Source organism: Corvus cornix, chromosome 14 (assembly GCF_000738735.6).
Source record: "Corvus cornix cornix isolate S_Up_H32 chromosome 14, ASM73873v5, whole genome shotgun sequence".
NCBI lineage: Eukaryota > Metazoa > Chordata > Aves > Passeriformes > Corvidae > Corvus > Corvus cornix.
In genome coordinates this window covers 2,312,807-2,334,979 of record NC_046344.1, presented here as the reverse complement: position 1 = coordinate 2,334,979, position 22,173 = coordinate 2,312,807, and the positions used below count along the sequence as shown (strand labels likewise).

Genomic DNA, 22,173 nt, shown 5'->3' with positions numbered 1-22,173 from the left:
AGTACAAAAGGAGTTTTGAGATCAATTACCAAAAGTCTAAAAAGTCCAAGTAACTGCCATTCCAACCACAGCGATAAAAAGCTTCCTGACACTCCCTTAAAAACCTTTTTACTAAAAAAACCTATTTAGCACCATCTCCTGTTCCAAAAGGTGCCATCATGCTTCCTTTACATTGCTTCCTTCCTGTCTCTACTCTGCCATTGTCACCTCCCACTGCAGGCCCTGGACCACAAGAATTAGTGATGTACAGGGACACTGAGCTACTCCCTTGTCCCAGTCTCTGCATCAAACTGCTCAAGTGAACACTGCCCTGTCTGCCCAGCTCCTGTGTATTTGTGTGCACATGGAAAAAAAATGTTATCATGTCTAGGAGATACTCAGCTCTACCAAGTAAGACCTCTTTAAGTGAGCCAGACTTCAATATGAAAGTTACGTTTAACTGACTAATATATAATTTTCTAAAACCAAGTTTTATTTCACTTGGAGTAGAAAAATGAGCACAGACATTTATTTTCCATTCCAAAGAAATTACCTAACTACACTCAAATTTGTAAAACCACCACTTTAACTGTCAAGCTTACTGCCCCCAGTTAAAGGGAAAATCTGTTTTATCCCCTTAAATGAAATCCTTTCCAGATTACTCTGCAGGATCATGACAACTTCTGGCATAAATAATCAGGCATCAAACGAGGATATTATTTTTTCCTGTATACTTAAAGTAGGGCAATCTTTAAAAGCTACTCCATCTTCAAATTTGAAGTTGGATCAAATCACATAACTATTTGAAAACATGGCAGCAATTAAATCTGATTTGGATGCATATCTGATGGACTCTATAAAATGCAATTCTCTTTCCAGGGTCCTTTTAAAGAAACTCCAATCTGAATTGCAGGTTTAAAAACCAGTAAGAAGTATTCTATTTCTACATTGAAAAACTATAAAAAACCTTATCTGTTAACCTTAGGCACAGAGTTTTTAATTGTTAGCAAAACCAGAACATTTCACTTTGATCAGTCACTTTAGAAGTTCAGGCATTTCTTCAATTTGGAAAAGAAGGATTTTATCAGCACTTTTGCCTCATTAATTTACCACAGCTAATACGTTTGAGCAAAAGAGCAGCAAGTAAAAATATAGTTATTTAAGGTCACAGATTAATTGATATTTCTCAAAAATCTCAAGTTCATGCTAACTAATTTAAATTGCCTGAGGCAACTAGAAGCAGATTTTTGCACCTGAGTTTAAAGGAAAATTGTGAAGTACAGAAACTGGTAAAAAAGATCTTGCTGAAATTTATAAATGCAAACTGTCTTATTTCTGAAAGATTCATTCCTTAGTAATATCTGTGCACTTCTGACTTCATTTCTGTCTTGACATTTCCCAAGGAACTCTGCTTTGGGTGACATCTGCACAACAAACCTTAAAAGCAGCTACTGAGCCAATGTTTAGACAGCCACCTGGACTTTGGGGTTTGTTTGGTTTTAGTAACTTGTTAAGCTACAATAAAACAACTCAAGTCTTTCCAGACCATGAATCCAGATTTTTGTCTCTCATGACTCTGCATGCTGGGCACAGTTCAGAGGTTCTCTACATGCCCCCCCCTTCCTCACAACATTCACGTACATTCCAAGGAATGCGGTGGCTGAGCAAGGCTTTGTGCTGTCCCTCCCATTCCAGGGACCACTGTGGCACTGAAAGCAGTGGGAACACCCTTCAGTGTGTTCCTACCTTTTCTTCTGGTGCCCAGGAAGCATAAGGCAGTTGCTTGGGGGGCAGAAGAAGGCAAATAAAAGGATAAGAAAGTAGGGAAAAGAATAATACAGTAAGAGAAAGGACCAGGAAGAGAATGAACACTGAAACTGAAAATTCTAGCTATAAGAAGACACATGACTGATATCAGATGTGAGCCCACCATTGCATTTTAGCCCAAAGCTGCACAGCATGGGTAAAATCCAGGCACTGCAGAGGTGGGGGTGGAGGCAGGAGGCAGGAAATTCTTCCATTTTCCTCAATTAACATTTTCACATAAATGGTAATAAAAGCACATTAAGATTGCAGACAGCAAATATCATCTCAGATGTGATGTCAGTGCACGCATGTGATACTGGACTGTGATAAAAAGCTCCTTTCTATGATACCCTCTGCCCTCCAAGCTCCCTGTTGAAGGCAGACTGAAAGAGACTGGCAATTCCATTATCAAAGAACAGGTATTTGCCTCTTCAGCATATTCCACAAGCACTTAGAACATACATGATGGATTGAAGAAAGTACCAAAAAAATTGTAATTGTGGTGTCTCTAAACAAAAAAAAAAAAAAAAGTCCTGTGAAATTCTGGTTAATCAAAAAACTTCCCAGAGAGAAGAAGAATCATTTCATGTGCAAAGGGCAGTAAATATACCACACACAATTCACACCAGCAGAAAAACAACCGCAGCCTCTTGTATAAGTGCACTTACCAAGTCACAGAACTCAAAAACTAGGAGATAAGGAATGGCTTCCACACATTGCCCAATACACTGGAGAACATTTGGATGCTGAAGAATGCTGGAGTGAAAAAATACAGTTAAAGCCAGGAAGATCACAGCAGAATGCAACACACTGAAATCCCTACCAGAAGTTTCAACACATAACATTGGAGGGGGGTGGCAGGAACAGAAGGTGCAAGTACCAAAGCCACAGATTCCATTTGGACCTTTGTATCTCCTTTGTATTGCTGAAGTGTATCACTGACAGCAGCCAAAACTCAGAGCATCTCAAACCCAAAAAATCCAGGACTGTCACATGAGAGTCACACCCATCCTCCCACCACCCCTCATACCAAAAATAAAAGCATGCAACTGGTTCATGAACTACACCAAGGTACAGAGCTGGCTAAAAGATAAACCTTTTTTTAGCCAGGTTAGTTCCCAGCCAGATCAGTTACTTTTCCTAAATTGCTCCAAAACCACTTGTGCCAATGCAGCAGAAGGCATGAAATTTCTTCTGACAACTGCCAACAACCCAAGCCTAAATGCAAATATAGCCAGGACGTTAGAAAGCACGGAGAAGAGAAAGCTCTTCACTGACCAATCTTTTACAGCATGTTCAGGCAAGGTAAAGCACAAGTTATATGAACACAACTTTTGCTCACTTTGGGTTGAATGTATTTCACATTTTAAAGACAAACATTACAGTTATATAGGAGGGCAAGTAGAGACAATAACACTGAACAAAAGCAACGTCCAAAACTCATCTGCAGTAGAACGAAGCTGTGAAACATTACTTACTAATATGGTTCTCCATTTCTTAAAAACTGTTCTTGCTCCTTGGGACCTGCACTTGCCTTTAACTCCTTCACTATTACCCTTGCTACACTAGTGCCTGTGTAGATCTCTCCAAGGAGAACCTGAAAAAGAGATTGTGTCTTTAATCAGAAGGGAATTCTGTAGTGTTCCTCCAAAGAAAAACAAGAGCTAAAAACATGTTGTAGGAAAGACACTCTGGCTTTTTTACAAACACAAACAGAGCTTTGAAAATTAAATACCCATACTTAAATCTTGACAACTGATCTACACATCAGCTTTCAGAAAACATGTTTGCAGGTGAAGACCACTTATTAACTTAAATTTTTTCCTAAAAAGAATTGGTAAAAACAGGAGTGCATTAACTCAAATTCATGTAAGTGAAAAGTCTAAGTAGTCTCTAGTAAGAATCTACAGGTAAATTCAAAAAGTACTGCATGCAAGGAACTATCTAATTTCAACTTCAATTTTTCTTATGTTACTACTTTTTTTTGAGTACCATTTTAAGGTAAATACAGAGGCCTAGTCAGCTGGGAATAAGCCTCAATCTGAGCAATATTAAGAGATAACTCCTCACCTTTCCAAACCAGCCATTTCCAATTTCCTGGATGTAGTTTAGACTCTGACGTGCAACTTGAGACTTTGATCCATCTGTCACACAATGAAACAAATGTAACACGTATCAACCACTCAGATGGCCAAAGTCAGCAACTGCTGAGGAAATAATGCAAGCTTCTACAAAATTTATTCCCAACAGGGTGCGCACATTCAGCCCAAGCACCAAAACCTTGTCAAATGTACATAAAGTAGGAAGGTAATGTTGTGACAACAGCACTCAAGTGAAACTTTACTCAGGGGCAGCTTCTAAGCCATACCAGAACACACCCCCTACAAAACCACAGCAATTGTCCTGAAGAAATGTGAGCTTGAAAGTTTTTAACACATTCAGCAAGAAGGCAAAAAGGCTAAGTTCTGCTTCCAATATAAAACTGTGTTATAGCCTGTAGCTGGGTAGAGAAAACAATCTACTTACAATAGTTTCCTATGTAAGTAAAATAGAAAACCCAATGTACATATTAACATTTATAGTTATATAGAGTTACTGTTTTAAGAGAAACAGTTTGACTGCTTTATTCTTCAGCCCAACTGCCCTACTTGTAGCTACCATCTGGAAGGAGGACATTTTTCAACTAAAAATGCTTCACATAAGAGCCCAGAGAGAAGAAGGACAGAAAAGAAAATCCAGATCGCAGCAGATAATGGGGCAGTAACAATGGCAGACCCCATACACCAGAGGAGATCCAGCAGCATCTGTCCCTCTGCTGCCCCACTGCTTAGGAACACTAACAAATAGATGCAAACAAAACCTTTTCTTGTCTGAGAATTCTAGCCCACAATTTATTTCCATAAACCACATTTAGAGTAGTATTATTGTATTGGAAGAGCCAGAGCTGTATAATTCACTGTCAGTGTGCTCCTAAGCATGGTGAAGGCCACAGCAGTGCAACCACATTTTATCCAAGCACTCAAGCACATTGCCTTACTTCTGGCAAAACCCTTGTTGTGACAGTATCATTTTAACAATTATGGCTACACAGAAGAGCTGACATAAAATTTTTCACTCAATTTTTCCCAGCTCTTTAAAATACTGAGTCATTTGTACAACTGTGTCATTTGTATTAAAGGCACACTGAGTTTCTTGAAATTCATACAGGAATTTTACTAGAAGCTTCCCTGAACGTCTAATGCTCAAGCAACACAAGTAGTACGTAAAATTATGTGAAATAGCACATAATAGGAGAGTAAGCACTCCAGGCTAAACTGTGGTTATAGTATGATAAGATGCTTAAGTTTCCCTTTACAAAAATTGTGTTTTAAAGAACACATTCCAAAAACCCTTCCACACAGAGAGATTAAACCTAATGCTCTGTCTTACTAAGATCACATTTACAGCACAAATAGTCTACAGTGACATTAAGAAAGTGATGCAGCTGAATAGCAGCACTGATGTCAAGTAAAGGATTCACTCTTTTTTCCATTTAAGGGTGGTGGTTAAAATCCAATGACAACTTAGCCATGAAGAAAACCACTAAAGAGCGAAGTCACAAGTGTGCCAGGGTACTTCAAACCCTTTAGGTATATACAGATATGATGACAGCAATCTAGAGAGGGGGTTTTAAGGTAGTTTTGCTCTCTTAAGCTCTCTTACCCTGCCACAGGTTAACATCGTAGAAGCAGTATTTCACATTTTATCCTTTACCCTACAAAATATATTGGCTCGGTTTATGGAAATCTGTAGCAAGTTATTTGTTACAGTAAAGTCAAACATAATCAGTCACACTCCATTTTAGACACTGAAAATGGCTACTTTTGTTTTTGCACTGAAAACCAGTATTTTACCTGTACGAGATGGAAACTGGGAGGGAGTTGGTAAAGCAATATTGGGAACTGAAAGAGTAAACACTTCTGCTGGAGACTGAACAGATGGAGTATCTTCTGCTGGAGGTGTAAAATCTATTTCATCATCAAAGTTATCTTCAAATTCCTAAACAAAAGAAGTCTTAGTAAACAAGCTGATCCTTGCCTTTAAATAAGTACTAATACATTTCTTTCAGTTTGAATGACCAATGCAAAGGAAGCTTAAGCTTTCTTCCAAGGATAGTAACAGACATTTAGTATTCTACTCTTTATTTTCCAATAATTGCTGTCTCAAAGAGATTAAAGCATTGCTTTTAATAATCAAGGGGTTTTTGTTTAGTTGGGTTTTTGTGGGCTTGGTGGTTTGGGTTTTGTTGGTGGTGTTGGTTTTTTTGCTTTGTTTTCTTTTTACTTTAAATGCTGGCTTTGAACAAACTACCATGAACTGCTCAGGCCAAATATTCTCCAGTTAGAAATGAGAGCAAAGCTCAATTTTAGGAACACTGATTACAGATGTTCCAAAAGTAACTATTCTCTGATGACAATTTCTCAAGAGTTTTGCTACAGTGCATATGCATCTTCAGTATTCTTATTTGACAGGAGTGTCTTAAACCCCACCAGCAGACTAAGAAAAACAAAAGAAAACACAGAACAACAACAAAAAGGTTCTTTACAGCAAAATTGTCTCAAGGGTGTAACTTTTACTACTGATCCTGATAGCTAGTTACTCTTTTGAAAAGGCATTAAAGATTCTTACTGCAGCAGGGACCAATTAGTTCAAACAAACACCTGCATCAGGACTTCACAGCCTGCAAGAATACAGTCACTGGCTGTTTCAGAAGAGAGAGGATGTACAGTGACACTGAAGAGTATTAGCACAACTAATCAAGTGTTCTGGATATCAGGATGCAGCTGACAATTATCACTTATACACACCTTGGTAACTTCAGGTCTTACCTTGAAATCTATCTCAGGGTCTTTACAGCAGGAGACACAATTTGCCAGCAGAATGACCAGGACTACCAGAGTACACAGAGACAGAACCACAAAAGATGAGGGAACTTCAGCTGTAGCTCCTTCTCCTAGAAATAAACATGTATGCAGTATTATAGAAATATGTTTAGCACTCTAAGCAGTTCCTCCAAAACATACTACCTACCAGCATTTACTTTAAAATGGGAAGCTGAACATTTAATCCCATGGATGTGATAGTACCAAGCCTTGGGATTCTGTTTAAGTCAATAAATTTATACAGATATCCAAACACAGAGAGTAGAAATCTGGTCTTTTGGAAGACATTTCCCATGAGCTAAAACACCTGACCTAAAGAACAGGCAGCAAGTAGAAATCCTCACCTAATCTGCACACAAATTTAAAATATATCACCATAGGACAGTACTCTGTCTTTCAATAAATGCATTTGTGACAATCTGCCAAACACACAAGTTGCTGTCACAAACGCAATGGATGTAATCAGCTCCACCCAGTTTGTTTCTTGTGATTCACTGGGTGATTTGTCTCCATTTCAAGAACTTTAGATTTCTAGCCATTTTACAAACACAAATAATTTTCCAACATTTTATAGATAAACATTCTACAATACATTTCCTGAGATTAAGTCAGGTTATTACTCACACAGGATCAAAAGCCTCAAATGGCATTTTAGAAAAATCATAAGTTATTTCCAGGGGTATTAAACCTATTTTCCTCCCTGTTTTCATCTTCGATAGAGAACAAAGACATGTGGTTCCCTAGGAGACCAGAGCACACATCTTGAGGAGTTTTGTTGTTGCTGGTTTTTTTCAAACAGGTACTGCCACAGGGATTAGAAGAGGAGTTGGACCACAACTGATTAAAATATATTTAGATATTACATCACTGTCAGAGTTTAACAATGTCAGGTGACCTGGACTGACTGGATTTTACGAGAGCATTTCAGTATCAATGGGAACGTCTGGCAACAGGACACAGTGTATACAAAGCCTTGAAAATAAGAAAAGCAGAAGCTGATCATGAGTTAAGGGGCACACAAACTTTTCCACCTACCTCTTAAACCTTCATAAAACTACATAATTTAAGAGATTTGCAGAAAAAAAAGCTACAGCTTTTTATCATGTTCCACTGAACACTTACAGAATATTTACTTATTTTAATTACATGTAAAGACTAAATTGACATAATAAAAATCCTGCTTTCAAGTGTGTCAGCATATTTTCAGGTCACATTTTCTGCACAACTAGGAATATTATCAATACAACAAATAAAAGTTAGCAAAAATGGAAGGTTTTCAAACAAGTGATTCTGTTTCTGGTTTCCACAACAGTTTTGGCATTCTAACCTCATTAGGGACTGGGAATACTCCACTGCAGATATTGAGAATTGTTCAAACACAGATCAACAACAATGTGAGACCACTCACCAGCTTTTAGTCATAACTCTGAAGAGAACAAAGTATCTCTGAAGAGGGCTCTCAATAGAACAATTTATATTCATTTAAATCAAGTCTTCTACATAACTCAATGGATATTTTTCAATTTCTAAGCATCAACAAGAAACAAGGGGAAGATAACAGCTGACTTCTGTTTACTTCCTCCAAATGTTCAGTAACCTGATGAAGGAGACTGAAAATTACCTGAACTGCAAATACAAGCATTTTTTGTGAAGTCATTAATTAGTTGAATTACTGTAACAAACACACACAGGTAATACAGCTGTAGATAAAATTTAAGAAATTCCTTTGAACTCCTATTTGAAACCAAATTATAAAAGGTAGCTTTACTACAAAAAAAAAGAAAATATTTATGTTACCAGGTATTACAAATTAAAATTACTGTTTCAGACATTTTTCCAAACCCATCACACCTGATTTCCAAACAACTTCCTTACCTTCACCAGCAACTCCACTGAAACAAGAAGTCAACTCACCCCAGACTATCTACTTAACCGATGCAGATTTTCCCTAACAAACACCCAGGAACACATCACCACAATCACAATATACTCCTCCCAGTAGAAGATCAAGACTCCTGAACCCCTCAAATGTTTCAAGCACTTAGGAAAGTTGGCCAAGCAAATCCCTGCACACTGAACTCAGCCACCAAGAGCATTGTAATTACTCACAGAAAGCATTCCTGCTATTTAAGGACTTAATTTCAGACCAGGTTGTTAAAGCACCTCAACTGCCAAGTGTATGAAACACTAAAAAAATGTTATCAAACTTTGAGTTTCTAGTACACTCTAAGGTCTCTTTTGATGCCCACATGGCTAACATGAATTTTCCAGTGACTTCCTGTTCCCCACAGAAACTGAGCATTATCCCTTCTCACCAGAACCTTCTGCTCCAAACACCACATCATCTTCTAGATGGTCCTTCTGACCAGCCTCTACCGAAACTTGAAGCAGCTCTTCAAAGTTTCCTTTACTTCTTTCAATCCTACTGTTTCTTTTCAAGACCTGACCAGGGGTTTGTGCCCCCAGAAGTACATCTACTGCAAGCACATCAGTTGGTCTACAACATGATGGCCTCTCTACCTACAAACTCTCAGCCCTGCACTATCCCAGCTACAGCAGCACAATCACAGCTACTGTTTACACAAACATTATCATGCTCACTGCAACTTAGGATCCCCACTTTTGACCCCAGCAGTTACAAGTTATCATAGCAAATCCAGCTAGGAGGATTCAAGTTCCGGATGATCTTACGCACAATTTATTAACACAAAGCGAGACATTTATTTAACTCAAAGTGGTTTATTTATTATATCACTCAAAGTGAGACATAATGAGCACTATCAATCATAAGTTGCACTTATTGAACATGTTAGATACACTGCATATGTATTCAGACATTTAATATGAAACAGATTACATTTTTGCTGGAATTCCTTCTGTGAGGGAAACTGCACATTTATCAAGCCTAAAGTCTTACGTGTTTTATGCAAGTTACACTGTTCTCCATAAGGTAACCATCTCTTTTAAGTGTCTTGGAAAGAATACCTAAAAGAAAAATATTGCTGCTGTTCATTATGTTACTTCCTAACCTTTAAATCCTTTCATAATTTCCTAGGAAAGAAAGCATGTGAATGAGCAGCAAATAATTGGAGAAAGTAATGAGTTTTTTCTTTTAAAAGCAAAGATCACTTTGAAAATGCAGCTTATCATTAAAGGTCTGTAAAGATGGAAGTCATCTAAACTTCCAAAAGCACAAGGCAATTTTCACATAGAAAGTTATGAACAGAAGCTTTAACGCAAGAAAAATGCCAATTATCATGGGCAAGTTTCTGCAACAGTTACAGAACAGCATTTCAGATGACTCATACAATTAAGAGCTACTTACTAAGAATTACAGAATCCATCTCTGTTTGGATAAACTTTGAAGTTTCTTATACAGTAATTAATAAGTAATATCTTTAATTTTTAAAAAAACCCTGCAAATTAATGTAAAATTAAGTATTAAATTATGGCAACCTGTAACTGGGCTAAAATTTATTATAAGTGAAGCTATTTTAATAGCTTGCATGTATACATATTCAGTGATAGAAGTCACTGATTAAATATTGGAACTGGTCTTTGTGACACAGTGCTGAAAATCTGCTGCAGTATAACCTCGTTTTTCAACTATTTCCATCCAATGATTAATTCACTGGAGCTTTGTAAAATGACTTGGAACTAGAAGATATTTAATACACCCTTTTGTTTGTAAATTGTGGAAGTATCAAGGAATGATGGATATTTATTTTATGATCCTGACTGAAAACAGCAACCAGCAAGAAATCCATTCTACTTAATGCAGAAGAGCATTTTATATAGTCATCACACAAGAACTTTCTTTAATTAAAAAACCAGTTAAAAAACATCGTAAATTGAAATAATTTTAATATAAACCTGGATAAAATCCAATAAACACTCAAATTCAAGATCCTTAATATTATACATTCTAGAGAAGTTAAGAGATTTACTCAGGATATCACTTTAAAACCCTGCCATATTTACTGTAACCCTATGCAGTAACAACCTAAGGCATCTTAATATCTATCCAGAAGTCAGAATCTGTTCTTTAGGAAAGGAACCATCAAACAGATTTAAAAAAAAAAACAAACCATCTCTAACATGGCAACTGTAAAAGGCTTCCTGTCAGCTAATACAAACAGCCTAGACTACTTTGCTTTGGTATATCCAAACTACTTAAGCCAGAGGAAGAGGCCTGGATTACGTCCGTCCTATATTAAAATAAGCAGGAGATGAAGTGCAGCTGTGTCACTCTATGTGTTACTGCAAGGTTCACACAAAGTAATGCTTTACAAAGCTCCGTGCTAGCCACATGTTCCATCCCAAAATGGCACCTAGGTGGTCCTAAATTATCAACACAGAAAATCAAGTACTCTTCCAAAGCTTCACGGGATTAAATAAATCTATGTTATTTACCCACTTTTTAGAAGTGCATGGTATCATAAACAATTCAAAGCCCTGGTTGAGGCAGACATTTAATTAACAGCTTGTGAAGCAGATTCCTCAGCACCTCTGAAGATGCCATTTCCTAAGCAAGTTCTTCACTAAAGCCTAAATTTGAGCACAGCACATGTGAAGTCAAAGGCTGAACACAGGCAAGCACACGAACAGGCTCACTGAGGAAACAATGATGATGAGCTGTGTTGGCATTCTCAGGATCAAGTACGGACCTGAGAATACACACGTCAGTATTTATTACAATGTTTCAAGGGGTGGAAAATATTATTTTCATACAAAGCATATTTCAAAGCAACTTCTATAGGCCAGGATTCCCTAGAACTTCTTAAGTTTCTTTTAAATCTCCTTTCTTCATAAGATAGTTCTCCAACTACCAAATGCAACACTCGAGCAAACACAAGTTTTCTCACTAGAATTGTTTGCCTTCTCTATCCCATTTCCCAGTCTGCCCACAATACTCTCAAATACCCACATGTCATCCACCTGTGGCATCCTTTGGTATCATTAATTACAAGTAATGAGCATGCCAACTAGCCAAATATTCCATCCACATTTACTCGCCAAGCAACAGCCTCCACTCAGGACAACACAGGACCAGGTGTAGCTGTCCATACATGAGGGATGCTGGGCTTGCCTTTCTTCTACTACCAAATCATGAAAGGTCGGTATGTACTCTTAATTTTGCTTCAACGTGAGTAATCACATTATTAGGTTCTCAACCTTCAGAAAACTGGGCTAAAAAGTGTGTGATACCACACAGTTCTAAGCTCAGGGAAACAGAAAAGTAAATGTATATTCCAGACATTACTGAGTGCACTGATAAAAGACATTCATTACTGTGATAAAGGCAGCGTAAGGCACAGATAAATTAAGCATTATTAGGGCACAGTGAACTTCAAGGGAGCATCTGATTTTAAGCTTTCAGCACAGTAGTTGCTATGCAACAACAGTCCCACTGCATAAGCAAGAGCCCATTTCCTTTCAAGAGCAGCTATATAACTGGCACTAATAGCTATAACTATTTCCAGCACAAATCTAGCATGACAGCAGTCACTTAAACTGTCTCTTGGACACACTCAAATTATATGATCATGAACTAAGATGCTACTTTATGACACCAAGGCAGAACAGCGCAGTCTTTCAAATACTAATGAATGACCAAATCTAATTTTGCTCCCTAGCTATACCCAGGGCATCTTTCATAAACTTTGTCAGTTTACTTACTCTGCTTTTAACGAATATTAAAGCAACCACATTTAAAAGTGTAATATCACCCTAATTTATAGTGGTTTTGACAAATATGATTTTAAAAGCCATCCCAACTTTCCTAAATAATGCTGTCATTCTCTTCTATGCCAGCAATTAAGTGGGAAAGTGCTATCGACTCCTATCCAGTTCTTCACAAGTCAGATTCAGATCATTATCTTTCCCTCATAAAGAGGTTCTCCTGCATTTATTTACTCCCTGAAATCTTCAGAGGTTTGCTACTAATAAGAACAAAACCATACAGACAGAACCAGGCCTATAAATTCAGATGGCCTGCAGGTAACGGAGAATACTACACAAAACCTCTATTCAAAATTATTTTTGACACATCTATTGTGTAATGCCCAAGCTGTATGATAAGGTAAAGCACAACAGACACTGCAACTCCTCCATTTCACAACAAAAAAACCCCAACCAAACTCAAGCACATTCCATTCATTACTACATTCTTGTAATCTCAATTTTTTCCTGCTATGCTGCATTTAACAACTGAGCCAAAAAAAGCATCGTTTTCAAGATTAAGTTTCAGCAGAAACGGGTGCAGTACGATTATTCAGTTGTGCAATGCTATATCACAATGGGCTTTAAAATACTACATTAGAAGGGCATTCAAATCACCAACCTTCAACTGAGATACAACACAAGCAAACAAAAACTTAAGTTTTGAAGGAGTGTTATTTGCACTTCAGACATTCTTTTGAAAATAAAATGAAGAGAATTCTAGGGTGAGAGAGACACTCCTAATTCCAATCTGCCCTTTGCCTTGAATGGCCATTACCAGTAAAACACCAGTACTCCAGGAAGAAACATTCCCAAGATCTCAGAAGATTTTCATTGACTTGATGTCCTCAATGCAATGGCAGCACCTTAGTGAAATCTAAAATGGGTTCCAAATGCCCAAAATATTTCAAGCAGCGACTGGAAATGTTCCTTCATTGAGCGTTGCTCTCTAAGAACAGGCACACAACACTGCTTAAGGAACTTTTACGTTTCTCAGTTTATACCTGAACTTTTCAGCATTCAGATTTTTAGTACTTAAGCCACTCAACTCAAGCAGAAATGTTTACTGTCTTAGACCAATAACCTGGAACAAACTATTGAAAATTTTATTAACTGAAGAGTTATTTCAAAAGTCTGTCTTCTCATGACTTTATTGCTACCCTTACGTTGGATAATGCAAATGTCTAATGCATTACTAATAAAAGGAACCTTGGGTATTATGTACCCTTTCGCAAAAGCACTTTATCAACTGATTTTATTTTTCCTTCTGTGGTAAAATCTTACTTTCTAGATATAGTCTCAAGCAAAAAAACCTCTTAGGGACTTAAAGCTGCAGCTTTCCAAGTTACTTGTGCACAATTGTACTTAATCTTTCTGAAAACAAGAAGCAATAACTAACAGCTTGTCAATAAAATGATTTCCTGGCTAAATCTGAATTGTGTCACATGGCCTAAATCAAAGTCTGGCACTTGGAAAGATACAAGTAAAACGACAAGACTTTTCAGCAGTAGTGTGGGGAAAAAATAATCAAAAGTCAAATACAAGTCTGTTCCTATATTCTACCAGACAGAAATTGAAACATTTCATCTCTCTACTCAACTTGTCCACTACAAACCCTGCCTTACCCTAGAACTCCATTAAGTCCCTCAAGGGGCAGGTGGGTGGGATGAAAGGCCAAGGCATGTGCATAGACAATTCTTTTGAAAAAGAATTCTTCTTTACAACCATTGACCATCAGAAGTAAGGGTAATGAAGACAGCAACATGGCCATTTCTTACAGAGTTTATCCCCATGAAACAATAAAAACCCCTCTGACACACTCCTTCAACCCATCTTGAGTTCTGGATATATTTCTACAGTGTCAAAAGCCAGTTTCACAGTTAAATGTGTGTTTTGTGGACACATGACCCTGAAATATCACTGTCCTATGCAGTAAGTTACAATATTTTCAAGAAGAAATCTTAGCTATTTCATATCACGACTGGATGTGTAATTCCATGTCAACAATTCTCAGCAAATTATCTCTGTCCTCCCATTTGTCCTTAAAAAGAACAGAAGTCTACCCTGCAGTATAAGCCAGCATTTTTTCAAACTGCTTTATCCCATGCTCCTCCCTAAATGCTTTTACAATGTGCTTCAAGTGAGTTTCTACATCTGCTTAAATCCACTTTGTGTGGAAGAGTGGCACAGGTTACATATCCTAAGGCAAGAATACCCAGGGAAATGCTGGACTCTCCTGGAGCACAGCATCTCGGAACAACACTGCTCTGATCCTCCTGCTTCTGAACACTTGTCCTGGCCCGAATATTGGCTGAACAGTTAGTAACCAGCAAAACTCTGAGCTGGGATTAGTTTTACATTACTGACCTTATTCTATTATCCTACAAGTCTTCCCAGTAATGTCAGAGAATTACTCACACAACAGCATACTGCTCAATTTTAATAAGGACTAAATATAGGCTGGTACTTCAAGTGTTTACAGAGCGAGATCTGTTTGAAGTTTCAGTGCTAGAATCTCATGTTTGCACAAAGGCATCTTAAGACAAGGTAAAAAATATCCATGTTAAATAATTATGTGCCTTATGCCTTCATGGCAGTGTTTCTGGAAAATCTGGGTAGCATTATCATCTTGCAAATGTATCACTGACTCTTCACTGTGTGTATGTATATGTGTGCATATAGGTACATACACATGCTCACAAAATTCTGCTGTGCATACTTTATTCTGTACTGCTAGATGTTGGTTTTGACAATTATTTCCTGCTCAAGTACATTTTTTTTCATCTGCTATATCATTTCTCCAACAGTGAGGCATGGGAGTTGTAGATTTTTTTTTTTTTTTTTTTTACACAGGAAAGACCACAATAATTCAAAGCAGCATGAGAAAATCACACATCAAGGTATCTCAAACCACCAGAAAAGCATTACCTGCAGCATGGAAACCAAAACTACAGTATCTCTTTCTCCTGTCATTTGATAGCAATACAAGCTACTAAGATACACTGCCTTTGAAGAGACTAATTTCCTTCACTTCACAGGAAAGAAATCCATAAATGCAACTTTCATGAGACAGGATTTTCTGGAATCTTGATTTTATAGTAGATGCCTTTCCAATTCCAATGTACAGCTGGGTTAAGAAATGCAGGAAAGAAAGGAAAAAGCAGCATTTTGCAAAAAGTGCTTATTAGATCTATTTCTCACCCCTATTCATAGCTAAAGGATGCCTAGGAAGCACAGGCCATAGAGTAAATGACTGATTTTGGAGAACTGGATCTGGTCTACAGTCTGAAAGCTTAAAAGTCAGCACTAAAAAAATCTACTGTTACTATTTTCTGCACATCTTTCATACCAAAGAAGTCTCAGGGTGCAATGGCAGTCCCAGAAGAGTCATGTCACTGTTAAGTCACTACAGTGATGTTTTCTACCAGGAAGGAAACTTTTGTAAGTGTAGCAGTGTTGGACAAGGTGTTACTTTGTACAGCATTTCATACTAAAATCATTCAGAAGACAATTTACTGACAATGTGCTTCCCACCACTACCTTGCCTAAGCTACATATGGCACGACACCTTGCTACAGACAGTGCTTAAAGCACATGTCCAGACTCACAGGGCTATCCTGACGTTTTGTACATTTCTGACTATAAAAGTTGACAAAATGTTTCTAGTAGCTAGATGTTGCTCAAGACCTTTCATAACAGCAGTACAATGAAAACAAAGAGCTCACAGAGGGCAACAAAAGCATTAAAGCTTTTGCAAATTGTATCCAGAACCGCATCAAGCTCCAGATACTAAATGCCCACACCAAACAGAAAGGCAGACCCAAAATAAAACCTAAGGCAGACTCCAGTACTCCATGTGCTGTCCTTCTGCTGCAGAACTGCAGTGTTAGTACTGAAACAGAACTGTGATTTCTGCAGCTCTGGCATTACACTGACTGAGGTCCCTTTATCCCACGCAGATAAACCGTGCGTGAATAGTGACTGAAACCAGACTACAGCAAATATTCAGAAAATTACTCCCAATCAAATTTACCAATCCGGAATGCTGGATCTCACAAAATCTTTTTTTTATACAGGGGCACAGCCAGCACCCATCAATGCACCCTTTCAAACCAATGCCCAGCACCTGATGCTGCAACAACAAACCTTTAAACAGTCTCTGATCAGTGCTATCTCAACATGCTGCAATGATAACTGAGGAATTATTAGATACACCCAAGCATTCGAGACATAAGAAACTGCTTCAGAAAGTGACCTCCTCCTATGAGGACTCCTTTAGTTGTAGCAAAGTCCAGACACTTTATAGCCACAGGCAGAGAAAAGCAAACCAAGCCTGTGAACAAAGCCTTGCGTGGAACATCCCTGCCGGCCAAAGTCAGCACTGGCTTCCTACCTCAGAGTCAAACTCACAGGCAGAAACAAAAGATAAAAGACAAATTTCCAGCTCTAGTTCTACGATTATTAAATGCTTGGGACAGAAGCTGGAAGAAGAAATATAGGGAGAAGTAAACAAGTTCAGTGCTTGAAAGCGGAAGAAGGATAGACCACTCCCATGGAAGGCACATACCATAGTTAAAATCCCCACTTTAAAAGCAAGATTTTTCTTAACTTTCAGTGTTACTAACTTGCATACACTTAGAAAATTTTCTTATTATGTGCAAGAGTCACAGACATTTTACATGGTACCAAACCGCAGGCCACAACTGCAATTTGGTCCCAGTCTGACAGAACTCCAAGTAAAACATCAAGCCAAACCAACTCCAAAGCAACAATTTTCCCAAGGGGTATATATATACACTACAGAACTCATCTCAACACACACAAAAAAAGTGTCTTCATCTCAAAAGTTTTAACTTGTCACCTGAGGCCAGCTGAGTACACTAGACATAGCTGCATGAATATTTAGATACTCTGGATACTATATACCAATTTCTAACCATCTCTTCCTGGATCCTACATGACCAAGTCCATCAGCAGGGACTCCCTGCCACTGACACCCAACTGGGCCAGTCAGTCCCAAGCCCAAGGTTCTCAAAAAGCAATCATGTAGGCACCAAGTCCAGCTGCCTCACTTCAACTGATCAGACTGTGTAGTCATCACAAGCGTGAAATTGAACACACCTGCTAAAATTGCTACCACCTATACAAGTTTTACAGGATAATAAAAGTATTTTGGAGTCTTACTTTGTATTTGCAAAGACTTCAGAGAGCACAGAGATGATGAAAAGACTTTGTCTGACATTACACACACACTTGATTCAGATGCTCAGCAGAATTAAGGTCAAGTATGGAAATCCAAGTCAGAACCAAGAGCCTGGATGTGAAGCTTTGGTGGTGGGTTGTGATGCCCTGTGTTTGGCTGCTAAACTCTGCTGCAGAAGAGCAGTGCCCAAACATCCTTACTTCAGCCACACAGCTGGTAGGGGAAGTCATGTTAGCCTGATGCACTCAGGGAAAATCACCAGCACTGCAGGCTCAAGACAACTTCAGCACTTCAGTCTAGGAACTCCTTTTCAGCACAACTGCCCCAGCTCTCACCTCCAGTATAAAGTCAAACCGTAAATTCAGAACTATCACAGTACCTATCAGTATCCTTCTTTTCCACTCTCAGAATAAATTAAATCTAAGTTAGCCAAAGTATTTTTAGCCAGTAGCATCTTCAACAGCCTGTTTTTTGTATTTCCTACAATAATTGCAAGGAACCTTGCCAGTTAAACAGTTCAAACCTGATTTCATTTACCTCCTCTCCTTATTGTTGGATAAAAAACGTATTAAGTCAGTTTAGAAATATAACATCAAAAATGCAGATAAATATAGAACACCTCATCATCTGCTTGAAAAGAGTGGCATCATTCATCTCAATCAGGGCCCTGAGAACCTGACAGGTCCCCAGCCATCCAGTCTGGCAAAATTCCACAGCGTTTCCACAAATTGGAGCACTTTTGCACAAGGAATCCAATCTAGTCTTGCTAGAACCTGCCCATCACCACTTCCAGCATTCCAGCTTCCTCCCCAGAGGAGGAGTTAATTTACTGCAGGTGTATTCCACGAAACAGTCTGTAAAATTCCTTACAATAATAACTACAGGCACTTTCCTTCTTTTTCTGTGGATCCCACCTTTCCTATTACAAGCGACACACATAAAGATGTTTCTCCATTGTCAAAGAAGCAACCACTCTTGTTAGGTGAAGAACTGTGGGATTCTAAAGTAATTTTGAAACCAATTACTAATCATTCTATGAAAAGCCCATTGAATACTTCACAAGTTTTCAATCCATATGTATCAGACCAAGTGTTACAGTGAACTGCAAAAACTGCCAAGGCCCAGAATGGAGCCCACCACCACCTGCCAGCCCCAACACAGGAAATCAAAGCAACCTGTCAGGGACACAAGAGGCACATTCAGAATACAGCTGATTTGTTTTTAAACACAACCCATGACTCTTAACCCTGCAAAATAAAGTCACAGGTTTGTCTTCAGACAGGTTATAAAACCTGCCTAGAGTGACAGAGAAGGTTCAAGCTGAACCAGTCTCATTGTCATCCACTGGGAAGCCATTCAAAGGAAGGAGAAAAAAACAAGGGCCTTGTAGCTTTCCCACTGGTTCCTGCTGCTCCTACAGGTGATGATACAGGACACGTTGCAGCCTAAGAACCTGTTGCACTCAAACCCACCAGGCACACATTATTTCAGTCAGGAGAAAGTCCTCCCAGCAAAAGTGATGCCAGTGAAACTGGAAAAGGCTCCTAGTGAGGCCCTGAAGTTTCAATACTAAATATCCATCAATAAAGTAATCCAAATACATTATCTCTTCTTACATGACAAAGACACAGTAGAAAGCAGCAGCTTCATTTCCTGGAGTCCACTGGGTTTCCCATGACAGGATTTGGGCAATTGGCTACACTTGAGATAACATCCCATGTATACATACTTTGGCCTAAATATAACCAAAACCTACAAATAAAATTACAATATCTCATTCATGTTGTATAAGTCCAATATCACAACATCATAAATATTTCTCTTAGCAGTATTGCAGTTGGCAGACCTGATTCAGTCTTTTAAAAATACAGAATAAAAAAAACAAAAACAAAAAACTAACACTTTAATACTATGTCCTGCAATTTGTCCAATCAGCTTTTTATTTTGAGAATAAAGCTTTTTACCAATGCCATGGAAGTTATGCTTTGTTCCCCCATCTTTGGAAGGTACATGCATAGTCCTAATAGCAAAGAGGAAATAGTATTAAAAAAAAGGAACACTTTGACATTTCCCTTTCAATAGAAAAATTAACTGCATTTCAAGAAAAGTAAGACCTAGAAAAGGCACAAAAAAAATTCTCCATACAGAACTGATTCTGCTGTCCTACCTTACACCTCAATGAAAAATTGATATTATTTGGACAAAACTCAAGTATTTTATAAATGAAAAAAATTATCATTTAGCATCAAAGGAAATAAATATTTAACTGATAGATTTCTCCTTTTCAGAAGTTTACCTTTATACAAAGTATGAAAGACCTCAAAGCAAGCTGATGGACAGAGTGACTTATGAACAATTCATAAATGTTCTGGGAAGAAAAATCTGGGAAAGAGACAGAGGTCCGAAAATAAAGGAAGTATGGGTTCTACTCCCAGTTTTGATACCTCGTGTGGAAGAGCAGCCAAATTACCTAATCTTTGTGCTTCATATCTTTCCCTCCCCACTGCTCCTACTCCTCCCTCAACATCTTGTCTATTTAAGCTATACAACTCTTCATGGCTAGAAGGGAATCTCAGCACACATTCAAACCAACCCGACTCTAACAAAATTCAGTCTCAATACAATGTTATACTTGTAAGTCCCAATGAAACGCCAACAATAAAAATGAATCAAAGACATAGTTGGTACCTGTGAGTCCATATAAACCTCTGATCAGTCACTCCTGCAACTACGAGGGCATATTGTTTAGCTTGTGCTTTTAAGACAAACAGGAAAATAAGCAGGGAAATCGAAGGAAGCTAGGGTTACCTAACATACGAGAGAAATGTGAACTACATGACTATTTAGAGAGCCCGGCCCGGGGGGGCCGGGGGGGGGGGAATCCGACTAATCTGACCGGAAAACAGGGAAGCTCCGTCTGCCCTGAAGAGCCTCCACCCAGGAACGGGAGTCCCGGTGATTCACAGGCAAAACCAGAAAAAGAAAAATCCCGCCGAGCTCTGTACAGGCGAAAACAGCAGCACTATAGGAAGAAGGTCTGCGGTAAACACACAGAGAGAGCAAGCCCGTAGCTCAGTGCCAGGGGTCTGAGCGATCCACAGCGGGATATCGCTCACTGCCACCGGCAGAGCCGTGACCTACAGCCGGGGAGCCCCAACCGCCCGCTGTGCCCTTCCCGACGCTTCGGCGGAGCCCTGCCCGCAGCACGGGGGAGGGACGGGGGCTCAGAAACCCGCAGTGCCGCCGCTCCCGGGCCCCGCCGCGGAGCCGCACCCCCAGCCCCGCTTCCCCGCGCTCACCTGCACCTGCTGGCGGCAGCGGAGCCGCCTCGCCGCTCCCCACGAGCGGCCACAGCAGAAGGACGAGCCCGAGCAGGTGTCGCGAGCCGAGGAGTCGCGGGCCACCGCCCCCCCGCCGCCCGGCGCTCCCGCCGAGCCCCCCGCGCTGCCGCATGCCGTCCGCTCCCGGACTGAGGCCCGGCGCCGAACGAGGGGCTCGAGGTTCTCAGCGACTCCGGGGAGCCCCCGCGGCAGCCGCCGCCCCCCGGCTCCGCGGCATCGGCCCCGCCGCCGCTCCCCTCACAGAGCCCCACCGGCCGCCGCCGCCATCTTCCGGGCTACCTGACCGCGACGGGGCGGGGCGCGCCTGCTGATTGACAGCCCGGTGCACCAATCAACCCGCGCCTCACGCTCAGGAGGCGGCACCACTGGTTGGGATGGGGCTAATCCGTGATTGGCAGGTGCGTCAGCCAATCGCCCTGCATACGGCGAGCTAGGGCGAGGGAAGGCTGCGGCGCGAGAGCCGCGGCGCGCGGTTGCCAATCAAACCGCGCTCGGAGCGGTTGGAGGAGGGCGGGCCGAGGGGGCGGGGCTTGGCCGAGCCCGCGCGCAGGACTCGAGGGCGCGGGGGGAGCAGCGCCCCTTGGCGGCGTAATGTCCCCTCAGGGCCGGTCCGGCCGTGGAGCCCCTTCAGAGCTGGCCCTGAACCGCCCCGGCCCGGCCATCCCTTGGGATCAGCCCTGCGGGAACAGAGAGCCCCGGCCATCCCTTGGGATCAGCCCTGCGGGAGCGCAGAGCCCCGGCCATCCCTTGGGATCAGCCCTGCGGGAACAGAGACCCTCCTGCCATTCCTTGGGATGAGCCCTGCGGGAACAGAGACCCTCCTGCCATTCCTTGGGATCAGCCCTGCGGGAACAGAGACCCTCCTGCCATTCCTTGGGATGAGCCCCTCGGGGACCACAGCCCCGGGTGCCATTCCTTGGGATGAACCCGGCCTATTCCTGCTGCTCTGCGGGAGCGCGATGAGTCCCAGGTTAGAGACCGGGATGGGCACACCACCCTCCCTCTGCAGCTCGAGCGCTTCCAGGGCTGGAGGTGACCTTGATAAATTATTGATACCAGCAGGATTTAGAAATAAAGATTATTCTCCTTTAGGTCTGTGATTCTGCTGAACTTTGAGTACATGAAAATGAGATGTCAGCTTTAAGCAGCATAAATGGAAGTGTTAATCCTAAGGAATCAGGGGCTCTCTGCAGTGAGGAAA

At 40.4% G+C, this 22,173-nt stretch overlaps 1 protein-coding gene across 1 annotated transcript in view; it reads right to left on the bottom strand.

Annotated features, from left to right (window-relative positions):
- Nucleotides 1-21,195, bottom strand: part of LMTK2 (lemur tyrosine kinase 2) — a 41,410-nt gene extending 20,215 nt beyond the window's left edge. Inside the window, exons 1-6 of the mRNA XM_039560317.1 lie at nucleotides 20,931-21,195; nucleotides 6,654-6,778; nucleotides 5,679-5,823; nucleotides 3,856-3,929; nucleotides 3,264-3,382; nucleotides 2,454-2,541 (exon numbers count right to left, since the gene is read on the bottom strand). Coding sequence (XP_039416251.1) covers nucleotides 2,454-2,541; nucleotides 3,264-3,382; nucleotides 3,856-3,929; nucleotides 5,679-5,823; nucleotides 6,654-6,778; nucleotides 20,931-21,084 — 705 coding nt within the window. The 5' untranslated portion in view covers nucleotides 21,085-21,195. The remainder of the gene's footprint in view (nucleotides 1-2,453; nucleotides 2,542-3,263; nucleotides 3,383-3,855; nucleotides 3,930-5,678; nucleotides 5,824-6,653; nucleotides 6,779-20,930) is intronic.
- Between the last annotated feature and the right edge of the window lie 978 nt (nucleotides 21,196-22,173).